The sequence below is a fragment of the Aulonocara stuartgranti genome (genome assembly GCF_965226115.1).
Source record: "Aulonocara stuartgranti genome assembly, chromosome: 1".
Classification (NCBI taxonomy): domain Eukaryota; kingdom Metazoa; phylum Chordata; class Actinopteri; order Cichliformes; family Cichlidae; genus Aulonocara; species Aulonocara stuartgranti.
Window position 1 is genome coordinate 24,877,908 of NC_138939.1, and position 22,332 is coordinate 24,900,239.

The 22,332-nt window shown below is 42.0% G+C and overlaps 1 protein-coding gene across 3 annotated transcripts; it reads right to left on the reverse strand.

Moving 5' to 3' along the window:
• Positions 1-786: 786 nt before the first annotated feature.
• tmem255b (transmembrane protein 255B) lies at positions 787-21,771 on the reverse strand. 3 transcript variants are annotated; one of them, XM_082543156.1, is made up of 12 exons: positions 21,687-21,771; positions 19,638-20,831; positions 19,357-19,482; positions 19,183-19,272; positions 18,397-18,539; positions 18,216-18,278; positions 5,679-5,768; positions 4,694-4,774; positions 3,795-3,880; positions 3,008-3,167; positions 2,591-2,734; positions 787-2,285 (listed from the first exon to the last, which is right to left on the reverse strand). In XM_082543156.1, the coding sequence occupies exons 3-12, from the start codon at positions 19,361-19,363 to the stop codon at positions 2,040-2,042; spliced, it is 1,110 nt and encodes a 369-aa protein (XP_082399282.1). In that variant the 5' UTR covers positions 19,364-19,482; positions 19,638-20,831; positions 21,687-21,771; the 3' UTR covers positions 787-2,039. The 3 variants fall into 3 exon arrangements, with proteins under 3 accessions (XP_082399282.1, XP_082399283.1, XP_082399281.1); XM_082543157.1 differs by having other exon boundaries at positions 2,591-2,737; XM_082543155.1 differs by having other exon boundaries at positions 2,591-2,737; positions 19,619-20,831.
• Between the last annotated feature and the right edge of the window lie 561 nt (positions 21,772-22,332).

Genomic DNA, 22,332 nt, shown 5'->3' on the forward strand with positions numbered 1-22,332 from the left:
GTACTAACAAGTGAACGCAGTGGAAGTAGTACTTTAAAGGAGCTCATGAATGAAGAAAAGAGTGGATGGATGGATGGATGGATGGATGGATGGAGGTTAGTGAATCAGAAAGTGCAGATGATTAGTGAGGATGAAGGCAGGGCACCTATGAAGAGTGGAAGATGGTCCAGATGACATACCTGTGGAGGTAATGAAGATGTGTAGAGGGCAGTGGACTTTTTGATCACTGAATTATGTGAGGCCTGCTATGATGTCTGGTTTGTAGACAGTGACACTGGGGGAAAAAAGAGGAGGTGGAGGTAACAGAGCTGAAGATGTAAAGGTTTTGATTGAAATGACCAGGAGGGACAGGAGTAGAAATGAGAAGACATGGTTATAATCGACAAGGGAGCTACCAGGCATGAGGAAAAGAGGAAGGAATAATACAAATAAAGGGACACTTTTGTCTGTGCTTTCAAACATTCGCAACTGAGGTTTAGTATCTTACCCATGGATACTTTGGCATGCAGACTGGAGTAGCCTGAGATCAATCCATGATCTCCTGATTGGAAGACAACCTGCTTTATCACATGAACATTCACCTGTAGCTAGTCTACTTCAAAGTAATCTTAAACATCTCTTTCAATTCTCCTGTTTGTAAGAAAAATAGGTTTGGTGGTTTTTTTGTTTTTTGTTTTTTTTTTAAATATCATGTGATAAATTAAACAAAAACAACTGTAACTGCAGCCCACTACAAAATAGTCACTTGTGTTAAAATCTTTTAGTATTTTATACCTGGAAGAAACACTGATGCCTAACAGGCTGTGTCAGCTTTATTAGAGAGTTCCAATATAGTTTGTGGCTCCATTCAGAATCCACTCAGAAATTTATATTTGGGCCTCGAATATTAAAAACATGGGTTATTATGGCTAAACTACCTAAAGTGGAGCTGGGAATGACCACAGTAGGTTCACTCTACAGTTTAATAACAGCAGTCACTACAAGCAAATATATCACTGAAAAAAGCAGAACTACAGCGCAGCACACTGGGTTATGCAGAGCTGTGCTTTATTGCTTATGAATGTAACAAGATGATGAGACTATGAAGTTACACGGTCTGCCTTTGAGGTGAAAAAAACCTAACAGAAGCACTGAAAAAAAGTTCAACATTTTGGAAAAAATAAACTTATTTGCTTTTCCGATGAGTGAAGGCCAAAACAGGAAAACCTGAAACCCGTTTGCCTGGATTTGTTTGAAAAGTGGAGGACAGACATTACACAAAGTCTTTGAAGACCCGTTTTCAGACTCTCTGCCTCGGATATTACAGCAAATAAACGTATTTTTGTCAGTGTTGAACTCCTTCAAAGGTGAAGTTTTTTTCAATATAAAGCCCTTACTATGCATTTTTTACAGGTCCAGCAGTCCCATGCATCGATCACTAACTCAGAGGTCATATCGACTGTAAAGTGCACATTAAATGAATCACACAAACATAATTAAATAACAGCTACATGAACATAATTTACTCTCAGGAAAGCCCTTTGAACTGTACAGTATAATGAGACGATACACAGGACGACTTGCAACTTAGAACAGAAACCAGACCACAGTCAGTATTTAAACTCAGTTTGAAGCCCTCCAAAGGCCAGTCTTAGGCTTAAAAGAATCTTTGACATCTTGAGAAATTTTGCTTATTCACTTTCACTTCACAATTTTTGTCTTTTTTAAGAGAAAACTTGTTAATAATCGAGCAGATTCAGAGGTGCTGGTACTTTTCCCTAATTTCTGGTCTTTTTGCTGCCGTGCAGAGCTTCAGAGCTGTGTGGTACTGAGTGAATAAGCAAGTTTCCTTTGATGGCTACATATTAAAAGGACTCATGTCTACATATTAAACACTACATAACCATAAATCTCTGTCTGACTTCACTTGAAACCTATTAGACACACGTGAAACGCAGCATTTAAATCATTGAAATCTCTGTCTCTGAAATGTTTTGTGCTACAGTCAGTCTGACCAGGTGAAGGTGTTTGCAGCACGCTCTCCATATTTGTCTAAAGTCTCAGCAGGCGTAAGGTGGAGGTTTCTCAAAGGCGCTGTAGGAGGATGCATAGAGCACCGGAGCGTTGGGGGTCAGCATGTAGCCTCCTGGGTCCTGGGTGGCTCCCTGAGGCTGTGGCTGGGGGAGAACCTGAGAGGGCAGCTGGCTCTGGTTCTCCTCAGACGGGCAGGAGGAGGGGGAGGAGACAGGGCCTCCCCCAGGAGGGAGCATCTGGGGAGTAGCAGGTGCCTGGTGGTTGGTGTTATGCTGTGGGAGAGGAGGAGAAACAGGAAGTGGTTGGCTGCAAAGGCATGTGGAAGTTCAGCCAAAGAGATATCAAATATCAGCAAAGATCAGTCCTGAGCCATCGATCAGAAATACGTAACCAGTGCAAAACATCTGCTGCGACTCTGTTATGAGCTACAGCTGTGCTTTCAGCTCATGTGTAACAGGCATTAGTTCACTTCCATCACCAGCTGTTTTGATACTAGAGTGCTAGTAGGCAGGAATGTACACTCAGTAGCGAGTGCATCTCCCTGTATTTCACTCTTAGTTTTGGCCTCAGCTCCTACCTGCATGGATACTGGGTAGTTGGGGTAGGCGGGCAGAGCCTGCCCAGACGGACAGAAGTTGGGGTAGGTGAGCATGTGCTGGGTCGGGTTGTACAGGATGTGAGGTGCTGGCGTTGGGCTGGGAGCGATCTGAAGAGCAGGCTTCTGCTGGAGGAAAGGGTAAAACATGCTTTATGTAAAGAGATCACTAAAAACAAGCTGCTGTTAAAATAACCGGTTAACACACATTTACACAGATGCAGGAACACATCAGGAAGTTTAAACTGCTCAAAGTTGATGCGTTTATTTAACCAAATAAGCATGTAGCCAATCATAGCATGTGACTGCTTCTAAACTCTCTGAATTCAAAGTTTTGGGTTTCTGTTTTTTTGGGAGGGAGTGGGGGCAGAGTGAGTTAAATCCTCTTGGACTCCTCACCACGATATCCTTGTACGCGCCGAGGATGGCGGCGGTGATGATGCCCAGGAACAAGCCGATCACGTTGAGCACCACCGAGGTCCACATCAGGCGGTACAGCTGGACCACATCCCAGCAGCCGCTGACCCCGGTGAACTCGTAGTAGTGTGAGGAGTACAGGCTGGAAGATAAGGACAAGTTGTGACATGGCAGGAAAATCGCAGGTGTAACTTATTTAAGTTCTGCTTTATGGCTCTTATTGTAGTTTCCATTTCACATCCCAGACTGTTTTATCCCAAACCTTCCAGGATGGCAAGAAAACAAAGAGTCTCCTACACCATCCATCACTTTTTCTTGCTTTATTATTTCCAGACAGCCTTTTATCGGCTTATGACTGAGTGGTAACGCGGTCAAAGGCACAGGGAGAATGTTTTGAAAGCGCTTTCTCTTGTGTTGTGTGTGTGTGTGTGTGTGTGTGTGTGTGTGTGTGTGTGTGTGTGTGTGTGTTAGGCTAAAATATCCAAGATTTAAGAGCTGGCTGTCATACAAGAAAGAGCTGAAATTTCCAGGGTTTCTCTGAGCTCTTTCTCATGTCTGGGATGCTATTTTCCTGCTGCTCTCTGGCCTCTATGTTATTATTAGAAGACTATAAGCTCATAACTGGAAAACAGAAAAAAAAGTGGTTGGCCGGTATTCTAACATGGCCTGCAGAAAAGCTCCTCTGAAACTAAACTGGAGAGAAATGGTTAATTAACACAAACCTGTGTTGTGTTATGGCCTGCAGACCTGCAGTTTGAGTTTGTCTCACCTCTCGCAGTTATACAGGTAGCAACAGTAGCAGGTGTTGCTCCTCACTTTCAGCTTGCATGACTTCTCAAAAGAGTGGCACATCACCTGCAGCTCCAGAGAGTGGATAAATTAGAGAGAGATGGGTTAGATGCAGATGTAGAAACCAGATAAACAAGAACTGCATGGACCAATAACCAAACACACACACACACACAAAGTTGTCAACATATTGCTTCCACAGCATCTACGTTCTTTTTATTTGATTTGCAGAGGGAGACGGAAAGCTGTTGCTTTCAGTGAGCCAGTAAATCTGTGTAGTAACATCATTTGACCACTAGGTGTCACAGCACCCTTTGCAAAAGTTTAAACTGAGCATTAAAAGGTTTGTCAGAGCACACAATCAGTACTGTGGTATATTCTTTAAAGCAGAGGTGTCAAACATAAGGCTGGGGGGCTCAGAACAGGCCCAGCAAAGACTTTAATCTGGTCACTATTGGAAAATGTGAAAGTAGGCGTACATTTTTAATTGTATTTTTATAAGTTTGTCCTACTGAGGAAGACCTCCCCACTTCCATTCATACTACACCAAAGTCATGTAGTAATAGATAAACATTTGAATTACAGATAAATGCTGTTTTTTCACTATCTGCTATAGGAATTTCACCACGTGTACACAGTAAAGTAAATAAAAAAATCAAGTAAATAAGAGCTATGAAAACATTTTTTACACATTTATTTGTGTTTTTTAAGCTCAGAGAGCTGTGCTGGGAGATTTCCTTCATTGCCTACAGCAGCGTTTATTTCTCATGTAGAAAAACTGAGGCGCACTCTTGAGATGACACTTTATTAAATGTGTATTTAAACTTCTTCACACTGACAGAAAGAGGGGCACAGGGTTTACACATATATCAGAATCACCTCAGTGTAGTAGCTGTCGTAGGCGTAGCCAGATCCACTGGGGTGAAAGTCACACATGCCCTTCTGCATACGCGTAATGTCCTGAAAAAGAGAGCCGTTACACATCCATCCTGATCACATCCTCCGCAACCCTGCTGCAGCGCACCGTCCGGTCTACCCGGTGCACAAAACCCACCTCGTTCAATAAAACCCTTACTGAACTTTATGCAACGTGAAGGCTAATAAAATCATTCTTACTGTCCAGAGCTTGACTGTGCAATAAATGTGACTTTTACAGTCATGAGATCACAAAATGAATATATCTGCAGAGGTCTGATAAGCACCCGGGGATCGATAACGGGGACGGGTTCCAGCTTTGAAACTCTCATTAGGAAGTAGAGGCTCCTTACACAAATAACTGCGAGAAATACTTTATAAAAGGGGATAATTCCCCTGTAAATGAATGGAATTTAAATGTGTTTTATTTGAAATTAAAATGTAATTAGGATGATCACAGTTGGTGAGGAAGAACATTTCTATTTAATGTAATTCTATGTAGTTACTTCTTTGTTTCCTATAAAAACCTGACTGGTTACTCTGTTGTTCTAGTGTTTCTACCTTTAAACAGGTGTAGGCAAATATAATTACAATGTAATTTCAAATAAAATACATTGAAATTACACCTTTAGTTGTGAAGTGTTACCAAAATGCACACAAGCTAAACTCTACACTCTGATTTAACCTGTGAGAGTGTTTGGTGATCACATCCCAGCTGATTTATTGTTGTCATCAAAGTTTCTGTGACACAAAGAATTTAATCAGGCCTGGTATCCTGAAAGTTTGACAGCTTTTCATGTCGCACAGCAGCTCGCTGCAGGGTGAGATTAGTTGGTCTACCTTGCACCCACACGTTTCTTGATCTGACCTTTTGATCTCAGCATGTGTGGTTAAACCCCGTCTGTGAGGATGCCTGCTTGAGTTTATGTCAAATAGAAGTGATACTTACAATAAAGTCTGAAGCAATTATCCCATCGACGATGGCACAGAAGCAGGCAACGATGACTCCGACACTGATGAAGATTATCGAGGACACCAGCTTAAAGAGAAGCGAAGGGAGGAAAGCACAGAGGAGAGTCACGAGACACGATTTAGTAAAACAGAAATAAGAAGTAAGTCAAAAACAAAACTATCAGAGCAGGTGCAGCTTGTGTTTTTGTGTTATTTGCATGCATGTATATCTAAATAAAAGCAAAAACAAGATTTTATAAACTCAACACACAGACACACACACATATTTAAGCTTGGCATGTCTGCTGATTGACTGCAGGGCAATAAAGGCAATGTAGAGACTCTCGCTCTGCCAGCACAGAGGAGCTTTGTGGCTGATTTACAGGCGAAGAAGCAACACGCAGGACAGAGCAAGGTCAGTCCAATTCTCCCACACACGCAGACACACACACATATTCGTCTTCACATCTTTGTGAGGACATCAAATTGACATAATGCTTCCCCTAATTAACCATCAGAAAACAAAGCCGAATCCTAAACTCAAATTTGTACTTCTCAGACAAACTGAACAATGCAGCGCACACGTGGGTCTCCTATAAGGCTTCTTCTGTTAGATAAAATCATTTTCTAATATCACACACGCACACAGCCCAGCAGACCCAGCTGGCTGATCACAGATGTCTGATCATAAACTTTATCATCGAGCATTGGTTACTGTCTGTTCAATCGCTCCTCCAGGACTGAACCTCCTGCACAGAAACACAGTTTCTCTCTCTCTCTGGTAGTTGTAGTTTGAGACCAAAAAGCAAGAAAAAAATAAAAATATTTTTGTAGCTTATTATAATCTGGCATCAGTGGCTTACTGTTTTACAGAGGGCAACAAGTACAGACATAGATGGAAAAACAGTATATAAATGAATATAAAATATAGTTTGTGCAGTTCTAACAAGCTGGAAGTTGTTATGATCGCCGTCTTTTGTCTTCCAATTGTTCAGTTTTTGGTTAGTCGCACTTTAGAAGTCATCTTGTTGGCACAAAAATACTATTTATGCCTGTGAACATTTTTTTTATAGATTCAGTTTAAGGAAATCAGAACAAACTGTGTGTTTTTATGACAGGCTGCTAGTAAAAACATGTCTAAAGACTATGTAAAAGGGGATCTTTGCTAGCTTGTCTGTTAGTTTGAAAAAGATTGAATTTGCATTTAGAAAATGACAGAAGAAAATGGAAACAGTTGGTGGGGGGACCACTTCTATAAAAACGGCCATTTCTTTGTTCACCCAGTTCAGGGTGAACACGCTAGCGTTAGCTTTAAAGCTGCTGAGACAACATTCATTGGGATGAACGTGCAAGCTGATCCAGAGGTTAGCTGATCACAATCGCAGCAGATTTATGAACTGAAAACTGAGGCTGGATCTAAATGAAGGAATCGTTAGAGGAGGAACCTTTCACAACCACAGAAACAAGTATGGGGTCTGTAACTTGGACCCTGTAGATCGTGATGGTCACAACAATCAGCTCCAGGTATTAAAACAGGATGTTGTTTTGTGTTCTTTCTTTTCCATAAATCATCAAACTCTTTTAGCAAAACAGGTTTGCGGATGATTACACTGTCCCGTTTATTTGGGGAAAAATGGATACGAAGGCATATTAATTCTGAGCTTTTCCTGAGCAAAGTGAAATAAGAGGCAGGCTGAGAATATAAGCTTTTCTGGGTGGGTTTTATCTGCCACTGGTCCAGACTCTCTGCTTCATTAGCGGTTTAAATGGCTCCGCTTTTATGGGCTGCAAGTGGGAGATGAGGCCAACGGCAGAGACAATAGAGCCTGACAACTGCATTACTTCACATTACCTTAGCACCAGCTGCCAGCGCATAAAATATCCATGCCACCCAAACCTCCCCTGATACTGAAAAATCAAATAGTGTAAAAGATTAAAGACACGCGGCATACTGTAGATGGTTTTCTACTCTCAGGAGCCGCTTTGGGGAAGAAACATTAAAAAGATGGGAAAGTAATTCAGTCGAATCCTTTTACTGACATGCAACTGTAAAGTGTGAAGTAATTTACTTCATTACCGTATCTCTGAATTTAATCTGCTACATTTTAAAGCAGTTTTTTTTAAATTCTACATGAAAACAGTCAAAGGCGCGTCAAGCACCTCTGTAAGATTTATTCTGATAGTGCTCAGAACGTTGAGCCTTTTCTCTAATCCTCGTTCATTTACACAATGTTTGGGAAGAGCTGATCTACAGCGAGTGCAGAATTATTAGGCAAGTTGTATTTTTGAGGAATAATTTTATTATTGAACAACAACCATGTTCTCAATGAACCCAAAAAACTCATTAATATCAAAGCTGAATGTTTTTGGAAGTAGTTTTTAGTTTGTTTTTAGTTTTAGCTATTTTAGGGGGATATCTGTGTGTGCAGGTGACTATTACTGTGCATAATTATTAGGCAACTTAACAAAAAACAAATATATACCCATTTCAATCATTTATTTTTACCAGTGAAACCAATATAACATCTCCACATTCACAAATATACATTTCTGACATTCAAAAACAAAACAAAAACAAATCAGCGACCAATATAGCCACCTTTCTTTGCAAGGACACTCAAAAGCCTGCCATCCATGGATTCTGTCAGTGTTTTGATCTGTTCACCATCAACATTGCGTGCAGCAGCAACCACAGCCTCCCAGACACTGTTCAGAGAGGTGTACTGTTTTCCCTCCTTGTATATCTCACATTTGATGATGGACCACAGGTTCTCAATGGGGCTCAGATCAGGTGAACAAGGTGGCCATGTCATTAGTTTTTCTTCTTTTATACCCTTTCTTGCCAGCCACGCTGTGGAGTACTTGGACGCGTGTGATGGAGCATTGTCCTGCATGAAAATCATGTTTTTCTTGAAGGATGCAGACTTCTTCCTGTACCACTGCTTGAAGAAGGTGTCTTCCAGAAACTGGCAGTAGGACTGGGAGTTGAGCTTGACTCCATCCTCAACCCGAAAAGGCCCCACAAGCTCATCTTTGATGATACCAGCCCAAACCAGTACTCCACCTCCACCTTGCTGGCGTCTGAGTCGGACTGGAGCTCTCTGCCCTTTACCAATCCAGCCACGGGCCCATCCATCTGGCCCATCAAGACTCACTCTCATTTCATCAGTCCATAAAACTTTAGAAAAACCAGTCTGAGATATTTCTTGGCCCAGTCTTGACGTTTCAGCTTGTGTGTCTTGTTCAGTGGTGGTCGTCTTTCAGCCTTTCTTACCTTGGCCATGTCTCTGAGTATTGCACACCTTGTGCTTTTGGGCACTCCAGTGATGTTGCAGCTCTGAAATATGGCCAAACTGGTGGCAAGTGGCATCTTGGCAGCTGCACGCTTGACTTTTCTCAGTTCATGGGCAGTTATTTGGCGCCTTGGTTTTTCCACACGCTTCTTGCGACCCTGTTGACTATTTTGAATGAAACGCTTGATTGTTCGATGATCACGCTTCAGAAGCTTTGCAATTTTGAGACTGCTGCATCCCTCTGCAAGATATCTCACTATTTTTGACTTTTCTGAGCCTGTCAAGTCCTTCTTTTGACCCATTTTGCCAAAGGAAAGGACGTTGCCTAATAATTATGCACACCTGATATAGGGTGTTGATGCCATTAGACCACACCCCTTCTCATTACAGAGATGCACATCACCTAATATGCTTAATTGGTAGAAGGCTTTTGAGCCTATACAGCTTGGAGTAAGACAACATGCATGAAGAGGATGATGTGGACAAAATACTCATTTGCCTAATAATTCTGCATTCCCTGTACATTATCAACAGTACAGTTACTCTATAGAGTGAATACACTACCTGCCCAATCTCCGGTTCCACACCTTCTTTCACCTGATGGACATCAGTTATTTTTTCATTCATTCATTGCATAGCCACACACACACACACACACACACACACACACACACACACACATACACAAAACTATGGTTTGTTACATCGAATGTGCATGGAGCTGGCTCCAGACGAGGATGCCTAGATTACTTGTTTTTGGGGGCAATCAACTTGGTCAGACTGGACTATTTGAAGAAATGAACAGGCTCAGTACAGCTGGAACTAAACCCAGTTAAATATTTAGCTATTGTTTATTCTAAGCTCACAGATTTAGCTAAATTAAACCACATCCCACTTTTAAAGAAAGTCAAATACGATCTAGCTAGATGGAAGTCACTACCCATATCACTCATGGGAAGGGTCGTTTCAATAAAAATAATGGTTTTGCCAAGAATCAGTCATTTATCCTCAATGATCCAGAGTAAACCTTCACCCTTTGGAAAGATGAAGCCCCATGTATTAGCTTAAAAACACTACAGAAGACCAAGGATAGAGGAGGACAAGGTCTGCCTAACTTTCACCACTTCATCTTAGCCAACAGGCTACAATACATCTCAGGACAGCATCATTGACAGCATGGTGGGAGTTTTAAAAAAAATGACTGAGTCTTTAAATGACTAGAAATCCCAGTCTCCAATTAATACAATACAAAATCACGAACAGAGTGCACTACACAGGTCGATGGATGTTCATGATGGGTTTTATGTCATCTAACACCTGCTCACGCTGTCAAGGGAAAACACCTGACAATTACATCCGTGCTCTTTGGTTCCGTCCACCTGTTCATGTTTTGGTGCTGGATATGTGAAACCCATCAAAGTGCTCCAGCCTCCCCTTCAGTTTGCTTTTCTGGCGACTTAGATGATGTCATTATGGAGATGAACACAGTCCGCCTTATGCATTTCTAAGAAGACCTCATGAACTGGAAAAATAAAAATAATCTTAGCATTAACCAATATAGAGGGGGTAAGGGCTTGGGGCGTCTGGAGGTTTGCTAGGTGTAGGTCCCCTCCATGCCTTCCTCAGGTCCTGGAGGGCGGGGCTGTGGCTTCCCACACCCACTGTTAGACACTTACATGGAGAAACCTCATGAACACAAGTGCTAACGTATACCGGTACCCAGACACACACTATCTTGGGCTGCTGCTGCCTCTAAAAATATCTTGTATTATTAGTACTGTGTGCTTCTCAGTAACAATGTCATTGTTATTTATGTTGGTTGTTGCCGTGGTTTCTCTGCTGTTTGAAGCAGATTCTCAGTGTTTTCTCTCTCTCATCTTCTTCTTCTCCTCTATTTTTCTCTCCCTGTCTTTCTATTAACTTTCCTTCCAGCTTCTCTTTCTTTCATATCCCCTGGTCTTGTCCATTGTGGTTGTAACAATCCAAAGTAAAAAATCCAAATAAAGTCCCAATAAAATAGAGCTATCAAGTGAACCATTATAGCGAATGCCATTACGCTCAACTTGTGAAAGTAAATCTGTTTGGCATTTTCTGGCCTTCTGATTGCTAAACTGCTGGACAGGACAGGGAAAAAAGAAGAAGAAAGAAACACAGAGAGGAACCCCCCCCCCACACACACACACACACTCACACACTAATAACATAAAATGAGGAATTTTACAACCTGGGTAAAGATACCTATCAGGTTATGTAAGCAAAGTTGCTGACCTCTGCAAGGACTTCCTCCCCTGCTCAGTGGTCCAGCGTGCTATCATGTCACCAGCTGAACACACCGCTATTAAGAAGCAATCGTCCCCCGGCCAGTTGGGTAAAATACGACCCTTTAAAGGCCCGCCGCTCCTCTCTCGGAAGCTGCAAGGTGACCATGAGGACGGCAGCGTGTGAGATACCGGCAGTGCCTATGGGAGAGGCCACCGGGGTAACGAACACGAGCCACGTGAAGCGTGTGGTCATAAAGAAACATTACAGGGTCTGAGGGCAGTGAAGCCTGTTATCACACTGGATGTGTGAGAGCAGATAGAAGTGGAGGGTTTTTTTACAGACAGATTTTCACGCTTCACAGTCCGTCACAAAGGACAAAATGAAATGTGGCTGGACGAGTCATTAACATTTGTAAAGCTTTATTCAACAAATAGACAGAGAGAGCTTTCCCTTTAGTTTACTTTGAATTAGATCACGAGGAAAAGGGATCAACAGTTGGACAGAAACGGGAGAGAAGACGCATAAAATGAACAGGGAAAGAAGGCACAGGTGAGGTCAGTCAGACACTAACAGGGGTGGGAAGATCAACCTTCAAAACTGGAAAACCGGAAAAGTATGTGCGTTTATTGCACCCAAAGTGTCAGACCTCCAACCAGGTGGCTTTTTGCCACATTTTTAAAGATGAGTCCGAAAAGGTCCTAATGTAGACTATAGCAGATTCTCAGCTACATAAATAAATAAAGACACACATGTTTATATTGTGTGAGCCTTTTATATTCACTTAGTGTTTTTTAATATTTGTTCTTTCTTTGCCTCATAGATATTCTGTAATTTGCTCGTCTCACTGCTGTTGTTTTATTGTTGTCTTTATTCTGTGATAAAGCAGTTAGCTGTGCATGTTTGATTTAGCTGTTTTTGCCCTTCCTCACAAAACCACAGACAGCTCTGTGTCCTTGTCTAATTTTCCAAATTTTGACATGGAAGTTTCAAAGTTTGCTAGAAACATTCCTCTGAGATTTTGGTCCATGTCAACATCTCAGCATCACAAAGTTGCTGCAAGTGTGTCAGCTGCACATCTATGATGGGAATCTCACATTCCACCACATCCTAAAGTTGCTCTATTGCAGCGGTCCCCAACCTTTTTTGTGCCACGGACCGGTTTATGCCTGACAATATTTTCACCGACCGGCCTTTGAGGTGTCGCGGATAAATACAACAAAATAAAACTAGTACCGGTACCGAAAAAAAGAAGATTTATTCATAACACACGTGAAAAGACCCAGGAAAACCGAGTTAACGATAAAAACGATAACAAAATAACGCTGAAAACCGATAAAACCCCTGAAAACCATACATTTCACACCTGAGTCTCAACTCTCGCGGCCCGGTACCAAACGACTCACGGACCGGTCCGAGGCCCGGGGGTTGAGGACCGCTGCTCTATTGGACCGAGATCTGGTGACTGTGGAGGCCATTTGAGTCCAGTGAACTCATTGTGATGTTCAAGAAATCAGTTTGAGCTAATGTGAGCTCTACAACACAGCGTGTTATCCTGGTGGAAGCAGAAGATGGGTACACTGTGCTCACAAAGGGATGGCCATGTCAGGTAGGCTGTAACGTTTAAGCAATGCTCATTTTGAGCTCAGGGGCCCAAAATGTGCCATGAAAATTTGCCCTAGCAGCCAGAACTGCTGATACGAGGCAGGGTGGATCCCTGCTTTCATGCTGTTTATGCAAAATTCTGACTTTTCCATCTGAATGTTGAAAAAGAAATTGAGACTCAGACAGACCAGGCAATTTTTTTCCAATCCTCTGTTGTCCAACTTTGGTGGGCCTTGTTCATTTTATCTGACAGGACCACCCAGTGTTGTCTGCTGCAGCTGTAGAACTTCACTAGGTCATCTTGATCATGTCTACATGCCTAAATGCTTTGAGTTTCTACCACGAGATTGGCTTAATAGATACTTGCATTAAAGAAAGTTAAGCAGGCATAGGTCTGTGTATTTTCTATATAATACTTTTTTGGTCACTTTTACCACTTATCATTTGTTGTTATTTTTATTTAGTATGTCAACCTCACCTGAGAATTCTAATGTGCATAAAAACTGCTATAAAATTTCATTTTAGCTGCTTTGATTTGGGTGGGCCTGATCTCTGATAACAACGAGACGGCCTACCTGAAGGAGATTAGGAATCTGGAGAACTGGTGCCAGAGGAACAACCTCCTTCTAAACGTCAGTAAGACAAAGGAGCTGATAGTGGACTTCAGCACTAAGCAGGAGAGGAACTACCAGACCCCCGTCATCAACGAGTGCCCAGTGGAGAGAGTGGACAGCTTCAAATACCTCGGAGTTCACATCACGCAGGACCTGTCATGGTCCTGTCACATCAACACCGTGGTGAAAAAGGCCCGACAGCGTCTCTACCACCTCAGACGCTTGAGAGACTTCCAACTGCCCTCCAAGGTGCTCAGGAACTTTTACTCGTGCACCATAGAGAGCATCCTGGCGGGAAACATCTTAACCTGGTTCGGGAACAGCACCATGCAGGACAGACGAGCTCTACAGAGGGTTGTGCGGTCAGCTGAGCGCACCATCCGCTCCGAGCTCCCTGACCTGCACTCAATCTACAGCAGGCGGTGCCGGACCAAGGCCAGGAAGATCGTGAAGGACCTCAGCCATCCCAACAACAGACTGTTCTCTCTGTTGAGGTCAGGAAAGCGATTCCGCTCCCTGAAGACCAACACAGAGAGACTGAGGAGGAGCTTCTTCCCGCAGGCGATACGGTCTCTCAATCACACCACCACACAGCACTGACCCACACATACGGTTCTTACACACACACTGGACTTTCTGGACTTTGGTTTTGCACAACACTGGTCACTATATTCTTCATTTCCGGTTAATACTTGTACAGCTGCTGTTATTGTGTATATATTTATTTATATTTAGATTTCTTCATACATTCTTATATAGTTCTATATTGTGTATTTTGTTGTACAGTTATTTTATTTTCAACTTTAATTTATATATTTTATCTTATTCTTTCCCAGTTAAATTTACCCTTCATTCTAATTTGTGTTGTACAGTTATTTCATTTTTAACCTTAATTTATATTTTATTCCTTCTTAGTTAAATTTACCCTTTTTAATTTTTCATATTTATTTCCTATCTTATTCATAGCCTTTTCCTTTTTTTGTTTTCTTTAGGTCACGAGCAGTTGTCCAAGCATTTCACTACATATCGTACTGTGTATGACTGTGTACGTGACAAATAAAAATTTGAATTTGAATTTGAATTGATTTGATTTTACAAACCTTCATTCAAACAGGAAACTTCTGTTTGACTGCAGTAGATGAGCTTATCACTTCTCTTCAAACCACATCAAAATCTTCATCTGCTGTTGTATGAAGTCAAAGGACCAAAAGCGTTGGCCAACCCAGGAAGCGAGGCAGGCTCCGGTGCTCTCAGGTGTCCGCGGCATTGTGGCACAGTTAGTTGTTCTTTAATGAGCGGCCTCGCTCTGCGAGCCAGCTCTCGTGTTACAGGACAAGCCTCAGATGCAAGAGGGAAGAAGATACCTACGTGAGAGCCGTGCCACGTATGCCTTATAAGAGACACCGTAGACCAGCGATCACATCATTAAAGTTTAAAGCACAGAGCTGGGAGTGATGCCAGAGAGACAGAGACGGCAGCTTTCGGTGTCTTTCCTGCTGTCCACACATTTAAATCCACACAGTCTGAGAACTGAAACAACGAGGACTGCAGATCTTTATAAAGATTTTAAAAGCAGGTTTATACTGGACCCTGTGGGCCGTAAACACACACACACACACACACACACACACACACACACACACACACACACACACACACACACACACACACAGATGCTACATTTCTTTACATATGTGAACAAGCACAAGGATATCTTGGTAGACCAGATCAGATACGATACACTGCAGAGCCAATGTGATCTGACCAGGTCCACGACACCTGGACAACACATGAAAAATTCACAGCACAGACACACAAACACACAGAAATTCAGGTGCAGTCATTCAGGGACAGGAAAAAAGAATCGATCTGTTTTAGGACACAGTTTACTTGAATCTAACTCACTTCCCTTTAGCACACGATCATTTGACAAATACGGCTGCTATAGCCAAACGTTTACCTGAGACCTGATGACCCGGAGGCCTAATTGAGTGCGTCATACACCCATTCACTCACTCACAAAGTCTGTTGGATCGTTTGCTTCTTGCTAAATTCATTGTTTGTTATACTACAGCGAGGGGGGCAGATTTCCTCACCTCCTATCTACAAAACCTTTATCTTTATTTGCACCCTGATTAGACAGGAGCTCCTTCACGCACCAGAAAAAACCAAAGAAATGAAATAAAAGGACACATCCAAACGCAGAAGCAATGTCTTTGCAAAATCCGATGCCCTCATCTCAAATGCAGCTTTAATACACCCGTCATCAACCACGCCCGTACTCCTCCATTAATAAGAAAACCCTGTGTAATCAAATATTTGCTTTAGCTTCGACACCTTCTGTGGTTTGAAAACACCCTTATCATACCGAGTCTCTCAGAAACCAAACATGACAAAGGGTCATTTATCACCGTTGCCATTCAGTAATCTAGACCAGGATCCAATCAGCCTACATTCAGCTAGCTTTATCAACTTACGCACTTTTCCACACGCAGCACACTGAAATGTGAAATATTTTTATGCCTGTGGGGCCATAATTTCACGCCCCCGACTGGATTACAGTGCTTTAATCTTACAAGCACTTAGCTGAGCCCTCCTTCTCTTACCTCCACAACAACAGTGGCAACAACGCCAGCCGCTTATTTAGGCTCTAAAAAGATTTCAGAAGTCTAAGTCAGGCGTAAGGGTGGGGGCGAGATGTGCCGCCGTGAGAACATGCTGCAGCTCGTCCAGAGGTCTGGAAGGGAAAGCAAACAGGACGCCGTCGAGGAGGAAGGAGATGAAGGCATGAATGATTTTAGTTGCAATATTTGAAATCGATGGTTGATTGGAGATCAACAGGGGGTAAAAAAAAGGCAGATTTGGAGATGAATTTGATTTTTGATGGTGAGGAGGAGAGGGTGGAGTCCAGAATGACACATGGGCTGCTGACCTCGGGAAAATGATGAGACGTCAAAGAGGAGGTCCGGCACTTTCCAGAGCAGGAACAGTTTAGTTTTCTTGCTGTTCAGTTTGAGGAGCCTCAGAGAGACTGAAGGCTGACAGTCACTACCAAGGCTCTGCTTTGAATTTAAATACTGAGGAATTCCCCTGTGAGGGTTACAGAGCTACAACATCCAGCATGCCAGCCCGAATAACCTCTGTTATCCAGCGAAGCAGCTGAGAAAACTAATCAGACCTCAGCTCGACAGCTGGATGAGCTGAGCGTTAAAATCAGGACAAACTTGCAGGTGAAAAACGAGGAGTGGTACCTCACTGATGTCACACACTTAGTCTCATGCTGGGTTTCATGTGCTGTGAATGTGATCCTGACCGGCCGACTTAAATGTCACAGCGCAGCTTCTGGTTGCTGCTGGTCTTGAGGCAGCGTTGGCCTTGTTGGCAGCCGACACAAACAGCTCAGCGCTGTGGCCATTTTTAAAACCTCCTAATTCACATTCGAAATCCACTTTATGTACTGTGGAGTTTTTCAGAAGCTCTAATCTTTCTGTAGACAGGCCTACCTGTAATCACCACTCCTGAATCATTTAACATGATCGTTTCTTTGAGCACAGAGAGCCACTGTGAGGATATAATACCTGTGTCCCTGCCTCAAATAAAGGGGCGCTGTCAGCAACTGACCAATACTAACCCAATTTCTCTTCTTGTCACTGAAGTCCAGAGAAAAATATATTCACTTCCTCTCACCGCAAATCCTGTGACGCACACTAACCCGGGCACAAGGACCGAGGATGCATTAGGCCTCCCGTGAGTAATCCGATTTGCTTCGTGCTCATAAGAGCAAATTCCCACAAAACAGTTTAGGGAATTTGTAAAGTTTGTAACATAATCCTTTAATTTGTGATGTATATATATCCTGTTTTCCAGGAACAAAGCCTCATTTTTAGAGGATGAGTGTGATGGAGATTAAAAAGCTGACAGAAATCGCACAAAAAAAAAGGCTTCAGTGCAGCTTCACCTGCTTCACCCACATGTCTGTGATGAAGCCATACCGGTGCAAACTAGCAGCATGTGACTGAAGCTGACCAACTTCACATTTTACATAACTGAGCCAGATGTTCCCATACACCGAATAAATCACTCATATGTAAGATATCACCTGAGAGCAAACCCCCCAACAAGGCTGTGGTGATGTAAACACACATTAACTGATGCTTCTGTTTGAGGGTAAATATATGTAGACATGCACCATAATTTTAAGTACACTTGCAGCTCCTCCTTATGCAAATAATTTGGTTGTAATCAGCCAGTGATGCAGAAAATCCTCCAAAAACCTGTGCTAGATATCATTTCTTGAAATAGAGGTGTGGTTTAGGAGGTGGGGCAGGTCGTGTGCTAATTAGGTAGGTTAGTGGTTTGATCCCTGGCTGCTACAGTGTGCATGGCAGAGTACCCTTGGGCAAGATACTGAACTCCTGATGCATTCACAGGGTGTGAATATTGGATAGAAAACACTTTGACTCTGTTTTTGTTGACCTGTCCAGTTTACCCTGCCTCTGGTAACCATGAATTGGACAAGGGGAAGAAAATGGATGGATGGATATTGGTCACTTCATCTGAGGGATTTTTTTTTATGGGAGTAAAAACTTATACCTATATCAAACCAGAAATGTTATAACCAGTCAGTTTATTTTTTAAAGTTTCTGATTATTTGAGGTCTGATTTAAGAATATGGAGGTCTACATGGAGACAAACAGGTGTTGGAGGACAAGAATAACTGAAATCATCATCCGCATTTGAATCTGACAAGAGGAGCACACTCACCATAGGTCTGCGGTTTTCCACCAGGTGGATGCCAACAATACCCAGAAATGCTCCGAAACTCAACTGCAGGGCACAGAAAGCAGAAACTGTGAGTATACACGTGAAGGGTCTGAGAGAGGAGCAGAAATGTCTGTTTCATGACTGAGAGCACGTTAACTGAGTAAAGGTGACCGCCACTCACTATTATGCCCGGGTATAGTCCAACGACCGGCACGTTGTCGGTGCGAGTGGCCGAGATCAGACCTACGGTCAGCACCAGCAGACCCAGAGTGAGCAGAGAGATGGTCACCCACAGAGCAGTTCTCCTCCGACGATGGTACTGAGCTGCAGGGTGACAGAAAACCTCTTTTACATTCAAACACACTCAGGAAACATCTTTCACCCAACTCGCCTGATTGTGATGGTTTAGACTGCTGACTGTTGCAATCATGCAGCTGAAATGCCTCATGTTAATGTCAAGGCACCTTCATTTGTCTCTTTATTATTGTAGGTTTATCATTTGCAGCACATCTCATTTTTGAGATGTTTTTCTTTAGAAGGACATGCTCAGGAAATTTTTATTACACAGAAGGAAAACAATGAATGAACAGTAGAGTGAAAATTAAATGACAGTGCAGTAAAGCAGGATTTAAAAAAAGGAAAAGCATAAAACTATGTGAGTAAATCTATTTTTTCCTGAACTTGTCTCACATAAAGTCCCTTTTATCTGAGAATTAAACTCTGCAGGAGTTATCCAACCTTTTCCTCAGATATTTAACTACACATAAACGCTTCCTGGACAAATAATCCTAGATGAATAAATAAGATTATATATATATATATATATATATATATATATATATATATATATATATATATATATATATATAAATCTAAAAGATAAAATAATATAAAAACCTTTAAGATAAAATAAATTAAAAGGTAACATTTTCAGGTCTGTTGACTGAGAAAGTGACTGTAGGTGTACCTGTTGGATCCAGAGGTTCAGGCGCAGTTTGCCGACTTATCTGCGGGGTTTCGGGCTGCTGCATGTTCACTCTGCGAGGATGGATCTGCCCTGAAACGAAGAGACAGATCAGGAGGATGGAGGCGATTCTCGCAGTGTTTTATTTCTCGACTTTTCTGTCTCTTTAAAACCGACTCCTCATCCCCTTCGAGGCTGCAGGTTCGCGCAGGTTTCTTGTTGTAATCCACTCAGTGTCCAGATGTGGGGTCTGATCACAGCTGACTGCCTCTGAGCTCACGAGGGCTCAACTTTACTTGCAGCCTTAAAAGGAGAGCGACACACAGAGAGAGAGAGGCCAATCAGGTTCCTGTATTCACCTCGGTGATCAATTATTCAGTTATTGATCTTACATAAGTCGATATATATCTCCGATTTGATTTATGCTGAAAGTAATTACACGATCAAACTTTACGCACGATGTGATGCAACAGAGGGTTTGATGTATGCTTGCTGAGTGTTGATGTTTGCAGACGGATGGATCACACCTGGTCGGGATGCAGCGCACTTGCTGTAGATGTAAAAGAAATATAGGACTGCAGCGCCCTCCGTCGGCTAAGATTGGAATTAGCAACACACCTATGAGGTGAGGACACTTCGTGGGATGTTCTGGAAATTGTTGCCCATCCTGTTTGCCTGTCGGTTAAATATAAATAAGCTCATATGTAGGACATTAAAATTAGATTTTTCATGAAGGTAAATATGTTCAAAGACTCAAACATTTTTTTCCAGCTTATTAAATTCAGAGCCTATCCCAGCTGCCATATGGCGAGAGAGGCGGGCTTCACCCTGAACGGTCGCCAGTCTCTCGCAGGGCTAACACAGGGAGACAGACACCCATTCACTCTCAAGAGTCACTTTAGAGTCACCAGTTAACATAACTCCACTAACTGCGTGTCTTTGGACCGTGGGAGGAAGCTGAGGTACCACAAATCAGACCTTTATCACTGTGTACTCTTTTTCATGTTAGGATATAATGTGCAGGTATTCGTTTTTTCCATTTGGTGCTTAAACTGTAGTGTGTAAAATAGTGTAAAACTATAACACTATCAATTCTTTACAATTTAAAGTCTCCAAAAGTTGATACTACTCAGATTTTTATTAGTCAGAAGTGACCGTTCTGATTTTGCTCATTCTCATAGTCAAAACTATATAATTGTTCATATCATTTTATTTGTTATTATTCAGACTCTTCATTATGTTGCTTAAATACATTTATCCACTGTTTCTAAGGACACATTTGGAGGTCACAACGCTTGAATTTTGCTCCTTCAGATTTCTAGATCTTACAATTTATTTTGCAACAACATTAATAAATTACTTGGAAACTTAGGTCTATAGACTGCTTAAGTTGAATACAAGTGGCTTAAAGGCGGTTTGATAAGTATCCCTACAGATCCAGATACATGATACTAGCAGGTGAGTAGTGGTACTGTGTGACTATCTGACATGGTTCATTTCACTGCTTTGAGGTAAAAGACGACTTTCCCCTCATAGGGGTCGTGGATGTTTTCGTAGCTGATCTTTTCAGACACCACTCTGCACTGGATCTTGGCTTCCTTCTCTCCGACCAGGCTGAACCGAACGGCCACCAGTGGGTTGACATAAGTAGGCTGTAAAAGAAAGAAAGAAAGAAGAAGAGGCAGAGTGTTGGTTCCTTACCCAAGTGCAACATAAGAACGAGGGTACCTGAACAGAAAAAAAAGTGCTTATGATGTGGCACCGAATCATCTCAAGACTCTTATGATAAAATAATGGTAGAGAACCTGCAACAGTATAAATAAAAAACTCCAACAATCCAACAATCATCAGTGAACAAGCACTCAACAAAGAGGATTGTGAATTCGGTGTCCATATCTGACATCCAGAGATCAAAGCAAATGAGACACGATGTTTCTAATTTTAGCACTTCTGTGCATGTGAACAAAGGGAGACACAAACATTCGTTTAAAGAGCGAGTTCTGGTCAAAGCACTGAAGATCAAAGTAGTTCCACCCAGAGTAAATGTCTGGCTGTGTTTTAGGGCCAAATACCATAACTGTAGTTTTGTTTGTATTTGGCTCATCCAGGCCATTATAGATGAAAATCCCAGGGTGTGATCTCCATAGCAAAATAAAACGCCTCTAGTGTTTTCATATATTTAGCCTTTATTGGACAAAATGGTTGAGAATGGGCAGGAAATTTGGTCCAGGCTGAATTAAACCCAGGTCTCTGCAGCCTTTCAGCACATAGCCATGCTCTGCATCCTGTATGCTCCACTAATATGTTTCATCTTTGTTCTTCAGTTCAACTCATGTTATCAAATTAAGTAAGTAATGAGGTTAAGAAAGCACAGAGTGACCAGTTTCATTATTTCTGTGTATCAGGCTGGTGTTTCACCCTTTTTATGTATTTGTGCTAAAAGCAAATGAAGGTTACTGTACATGGAAGAAGCCTCCTGAATATTAGATCATTATCTGCTGTCTTACCTGTGCTAGATTTCCATAGTATGGGAAGTAGGAGGGATCCATGATTCCACCGTCTGGGAAATACTCTATTTTTGCCACACTGTCCTCTCCATCCTACATCCAAACAGAAACAGTTTTCTTTCATTGAAAGAAGATCTTGATTCATTTTGTGAATCTTTGTTAAACTGTGGCTGATGAGTTTAAAAGGCAGGAGATTAACAGACAGGAAGCGTGTGATGGAAAGAGCTGTGAAAGGTGGAAAATGTGTTGAATCCAGTGTTTTTCCACAGTAGAGTCACCCTATACCCACTACCCACTATACCCATTTGGTGCTTAAACTGTAGTGTGTAAAATAGTGTAAAACTATAACACTATCAATTCTTTACAATTTAAAGTCTCCAAAAGTTGATACTGTTCATCTGGACGTCAGGATGAACAGAATCAATGTTTGGAGATTTACTTACCTGGATGATTGAGCATGCATCAAGACAATTTAAAGTCTATTATTCCACAGTGAGAGTTGAAATCATTCAAGACATCTGTTGGCCTTCTCAGGAGTGGATGTACCAGCAAATTCACACCAAGGTCAGCACTTGTAGTTGTGTTATGTTAAAGTTCATGACAGTATGGATTATTTGGAGAAAGTGTCTTCTCTCTAAAAGGAACA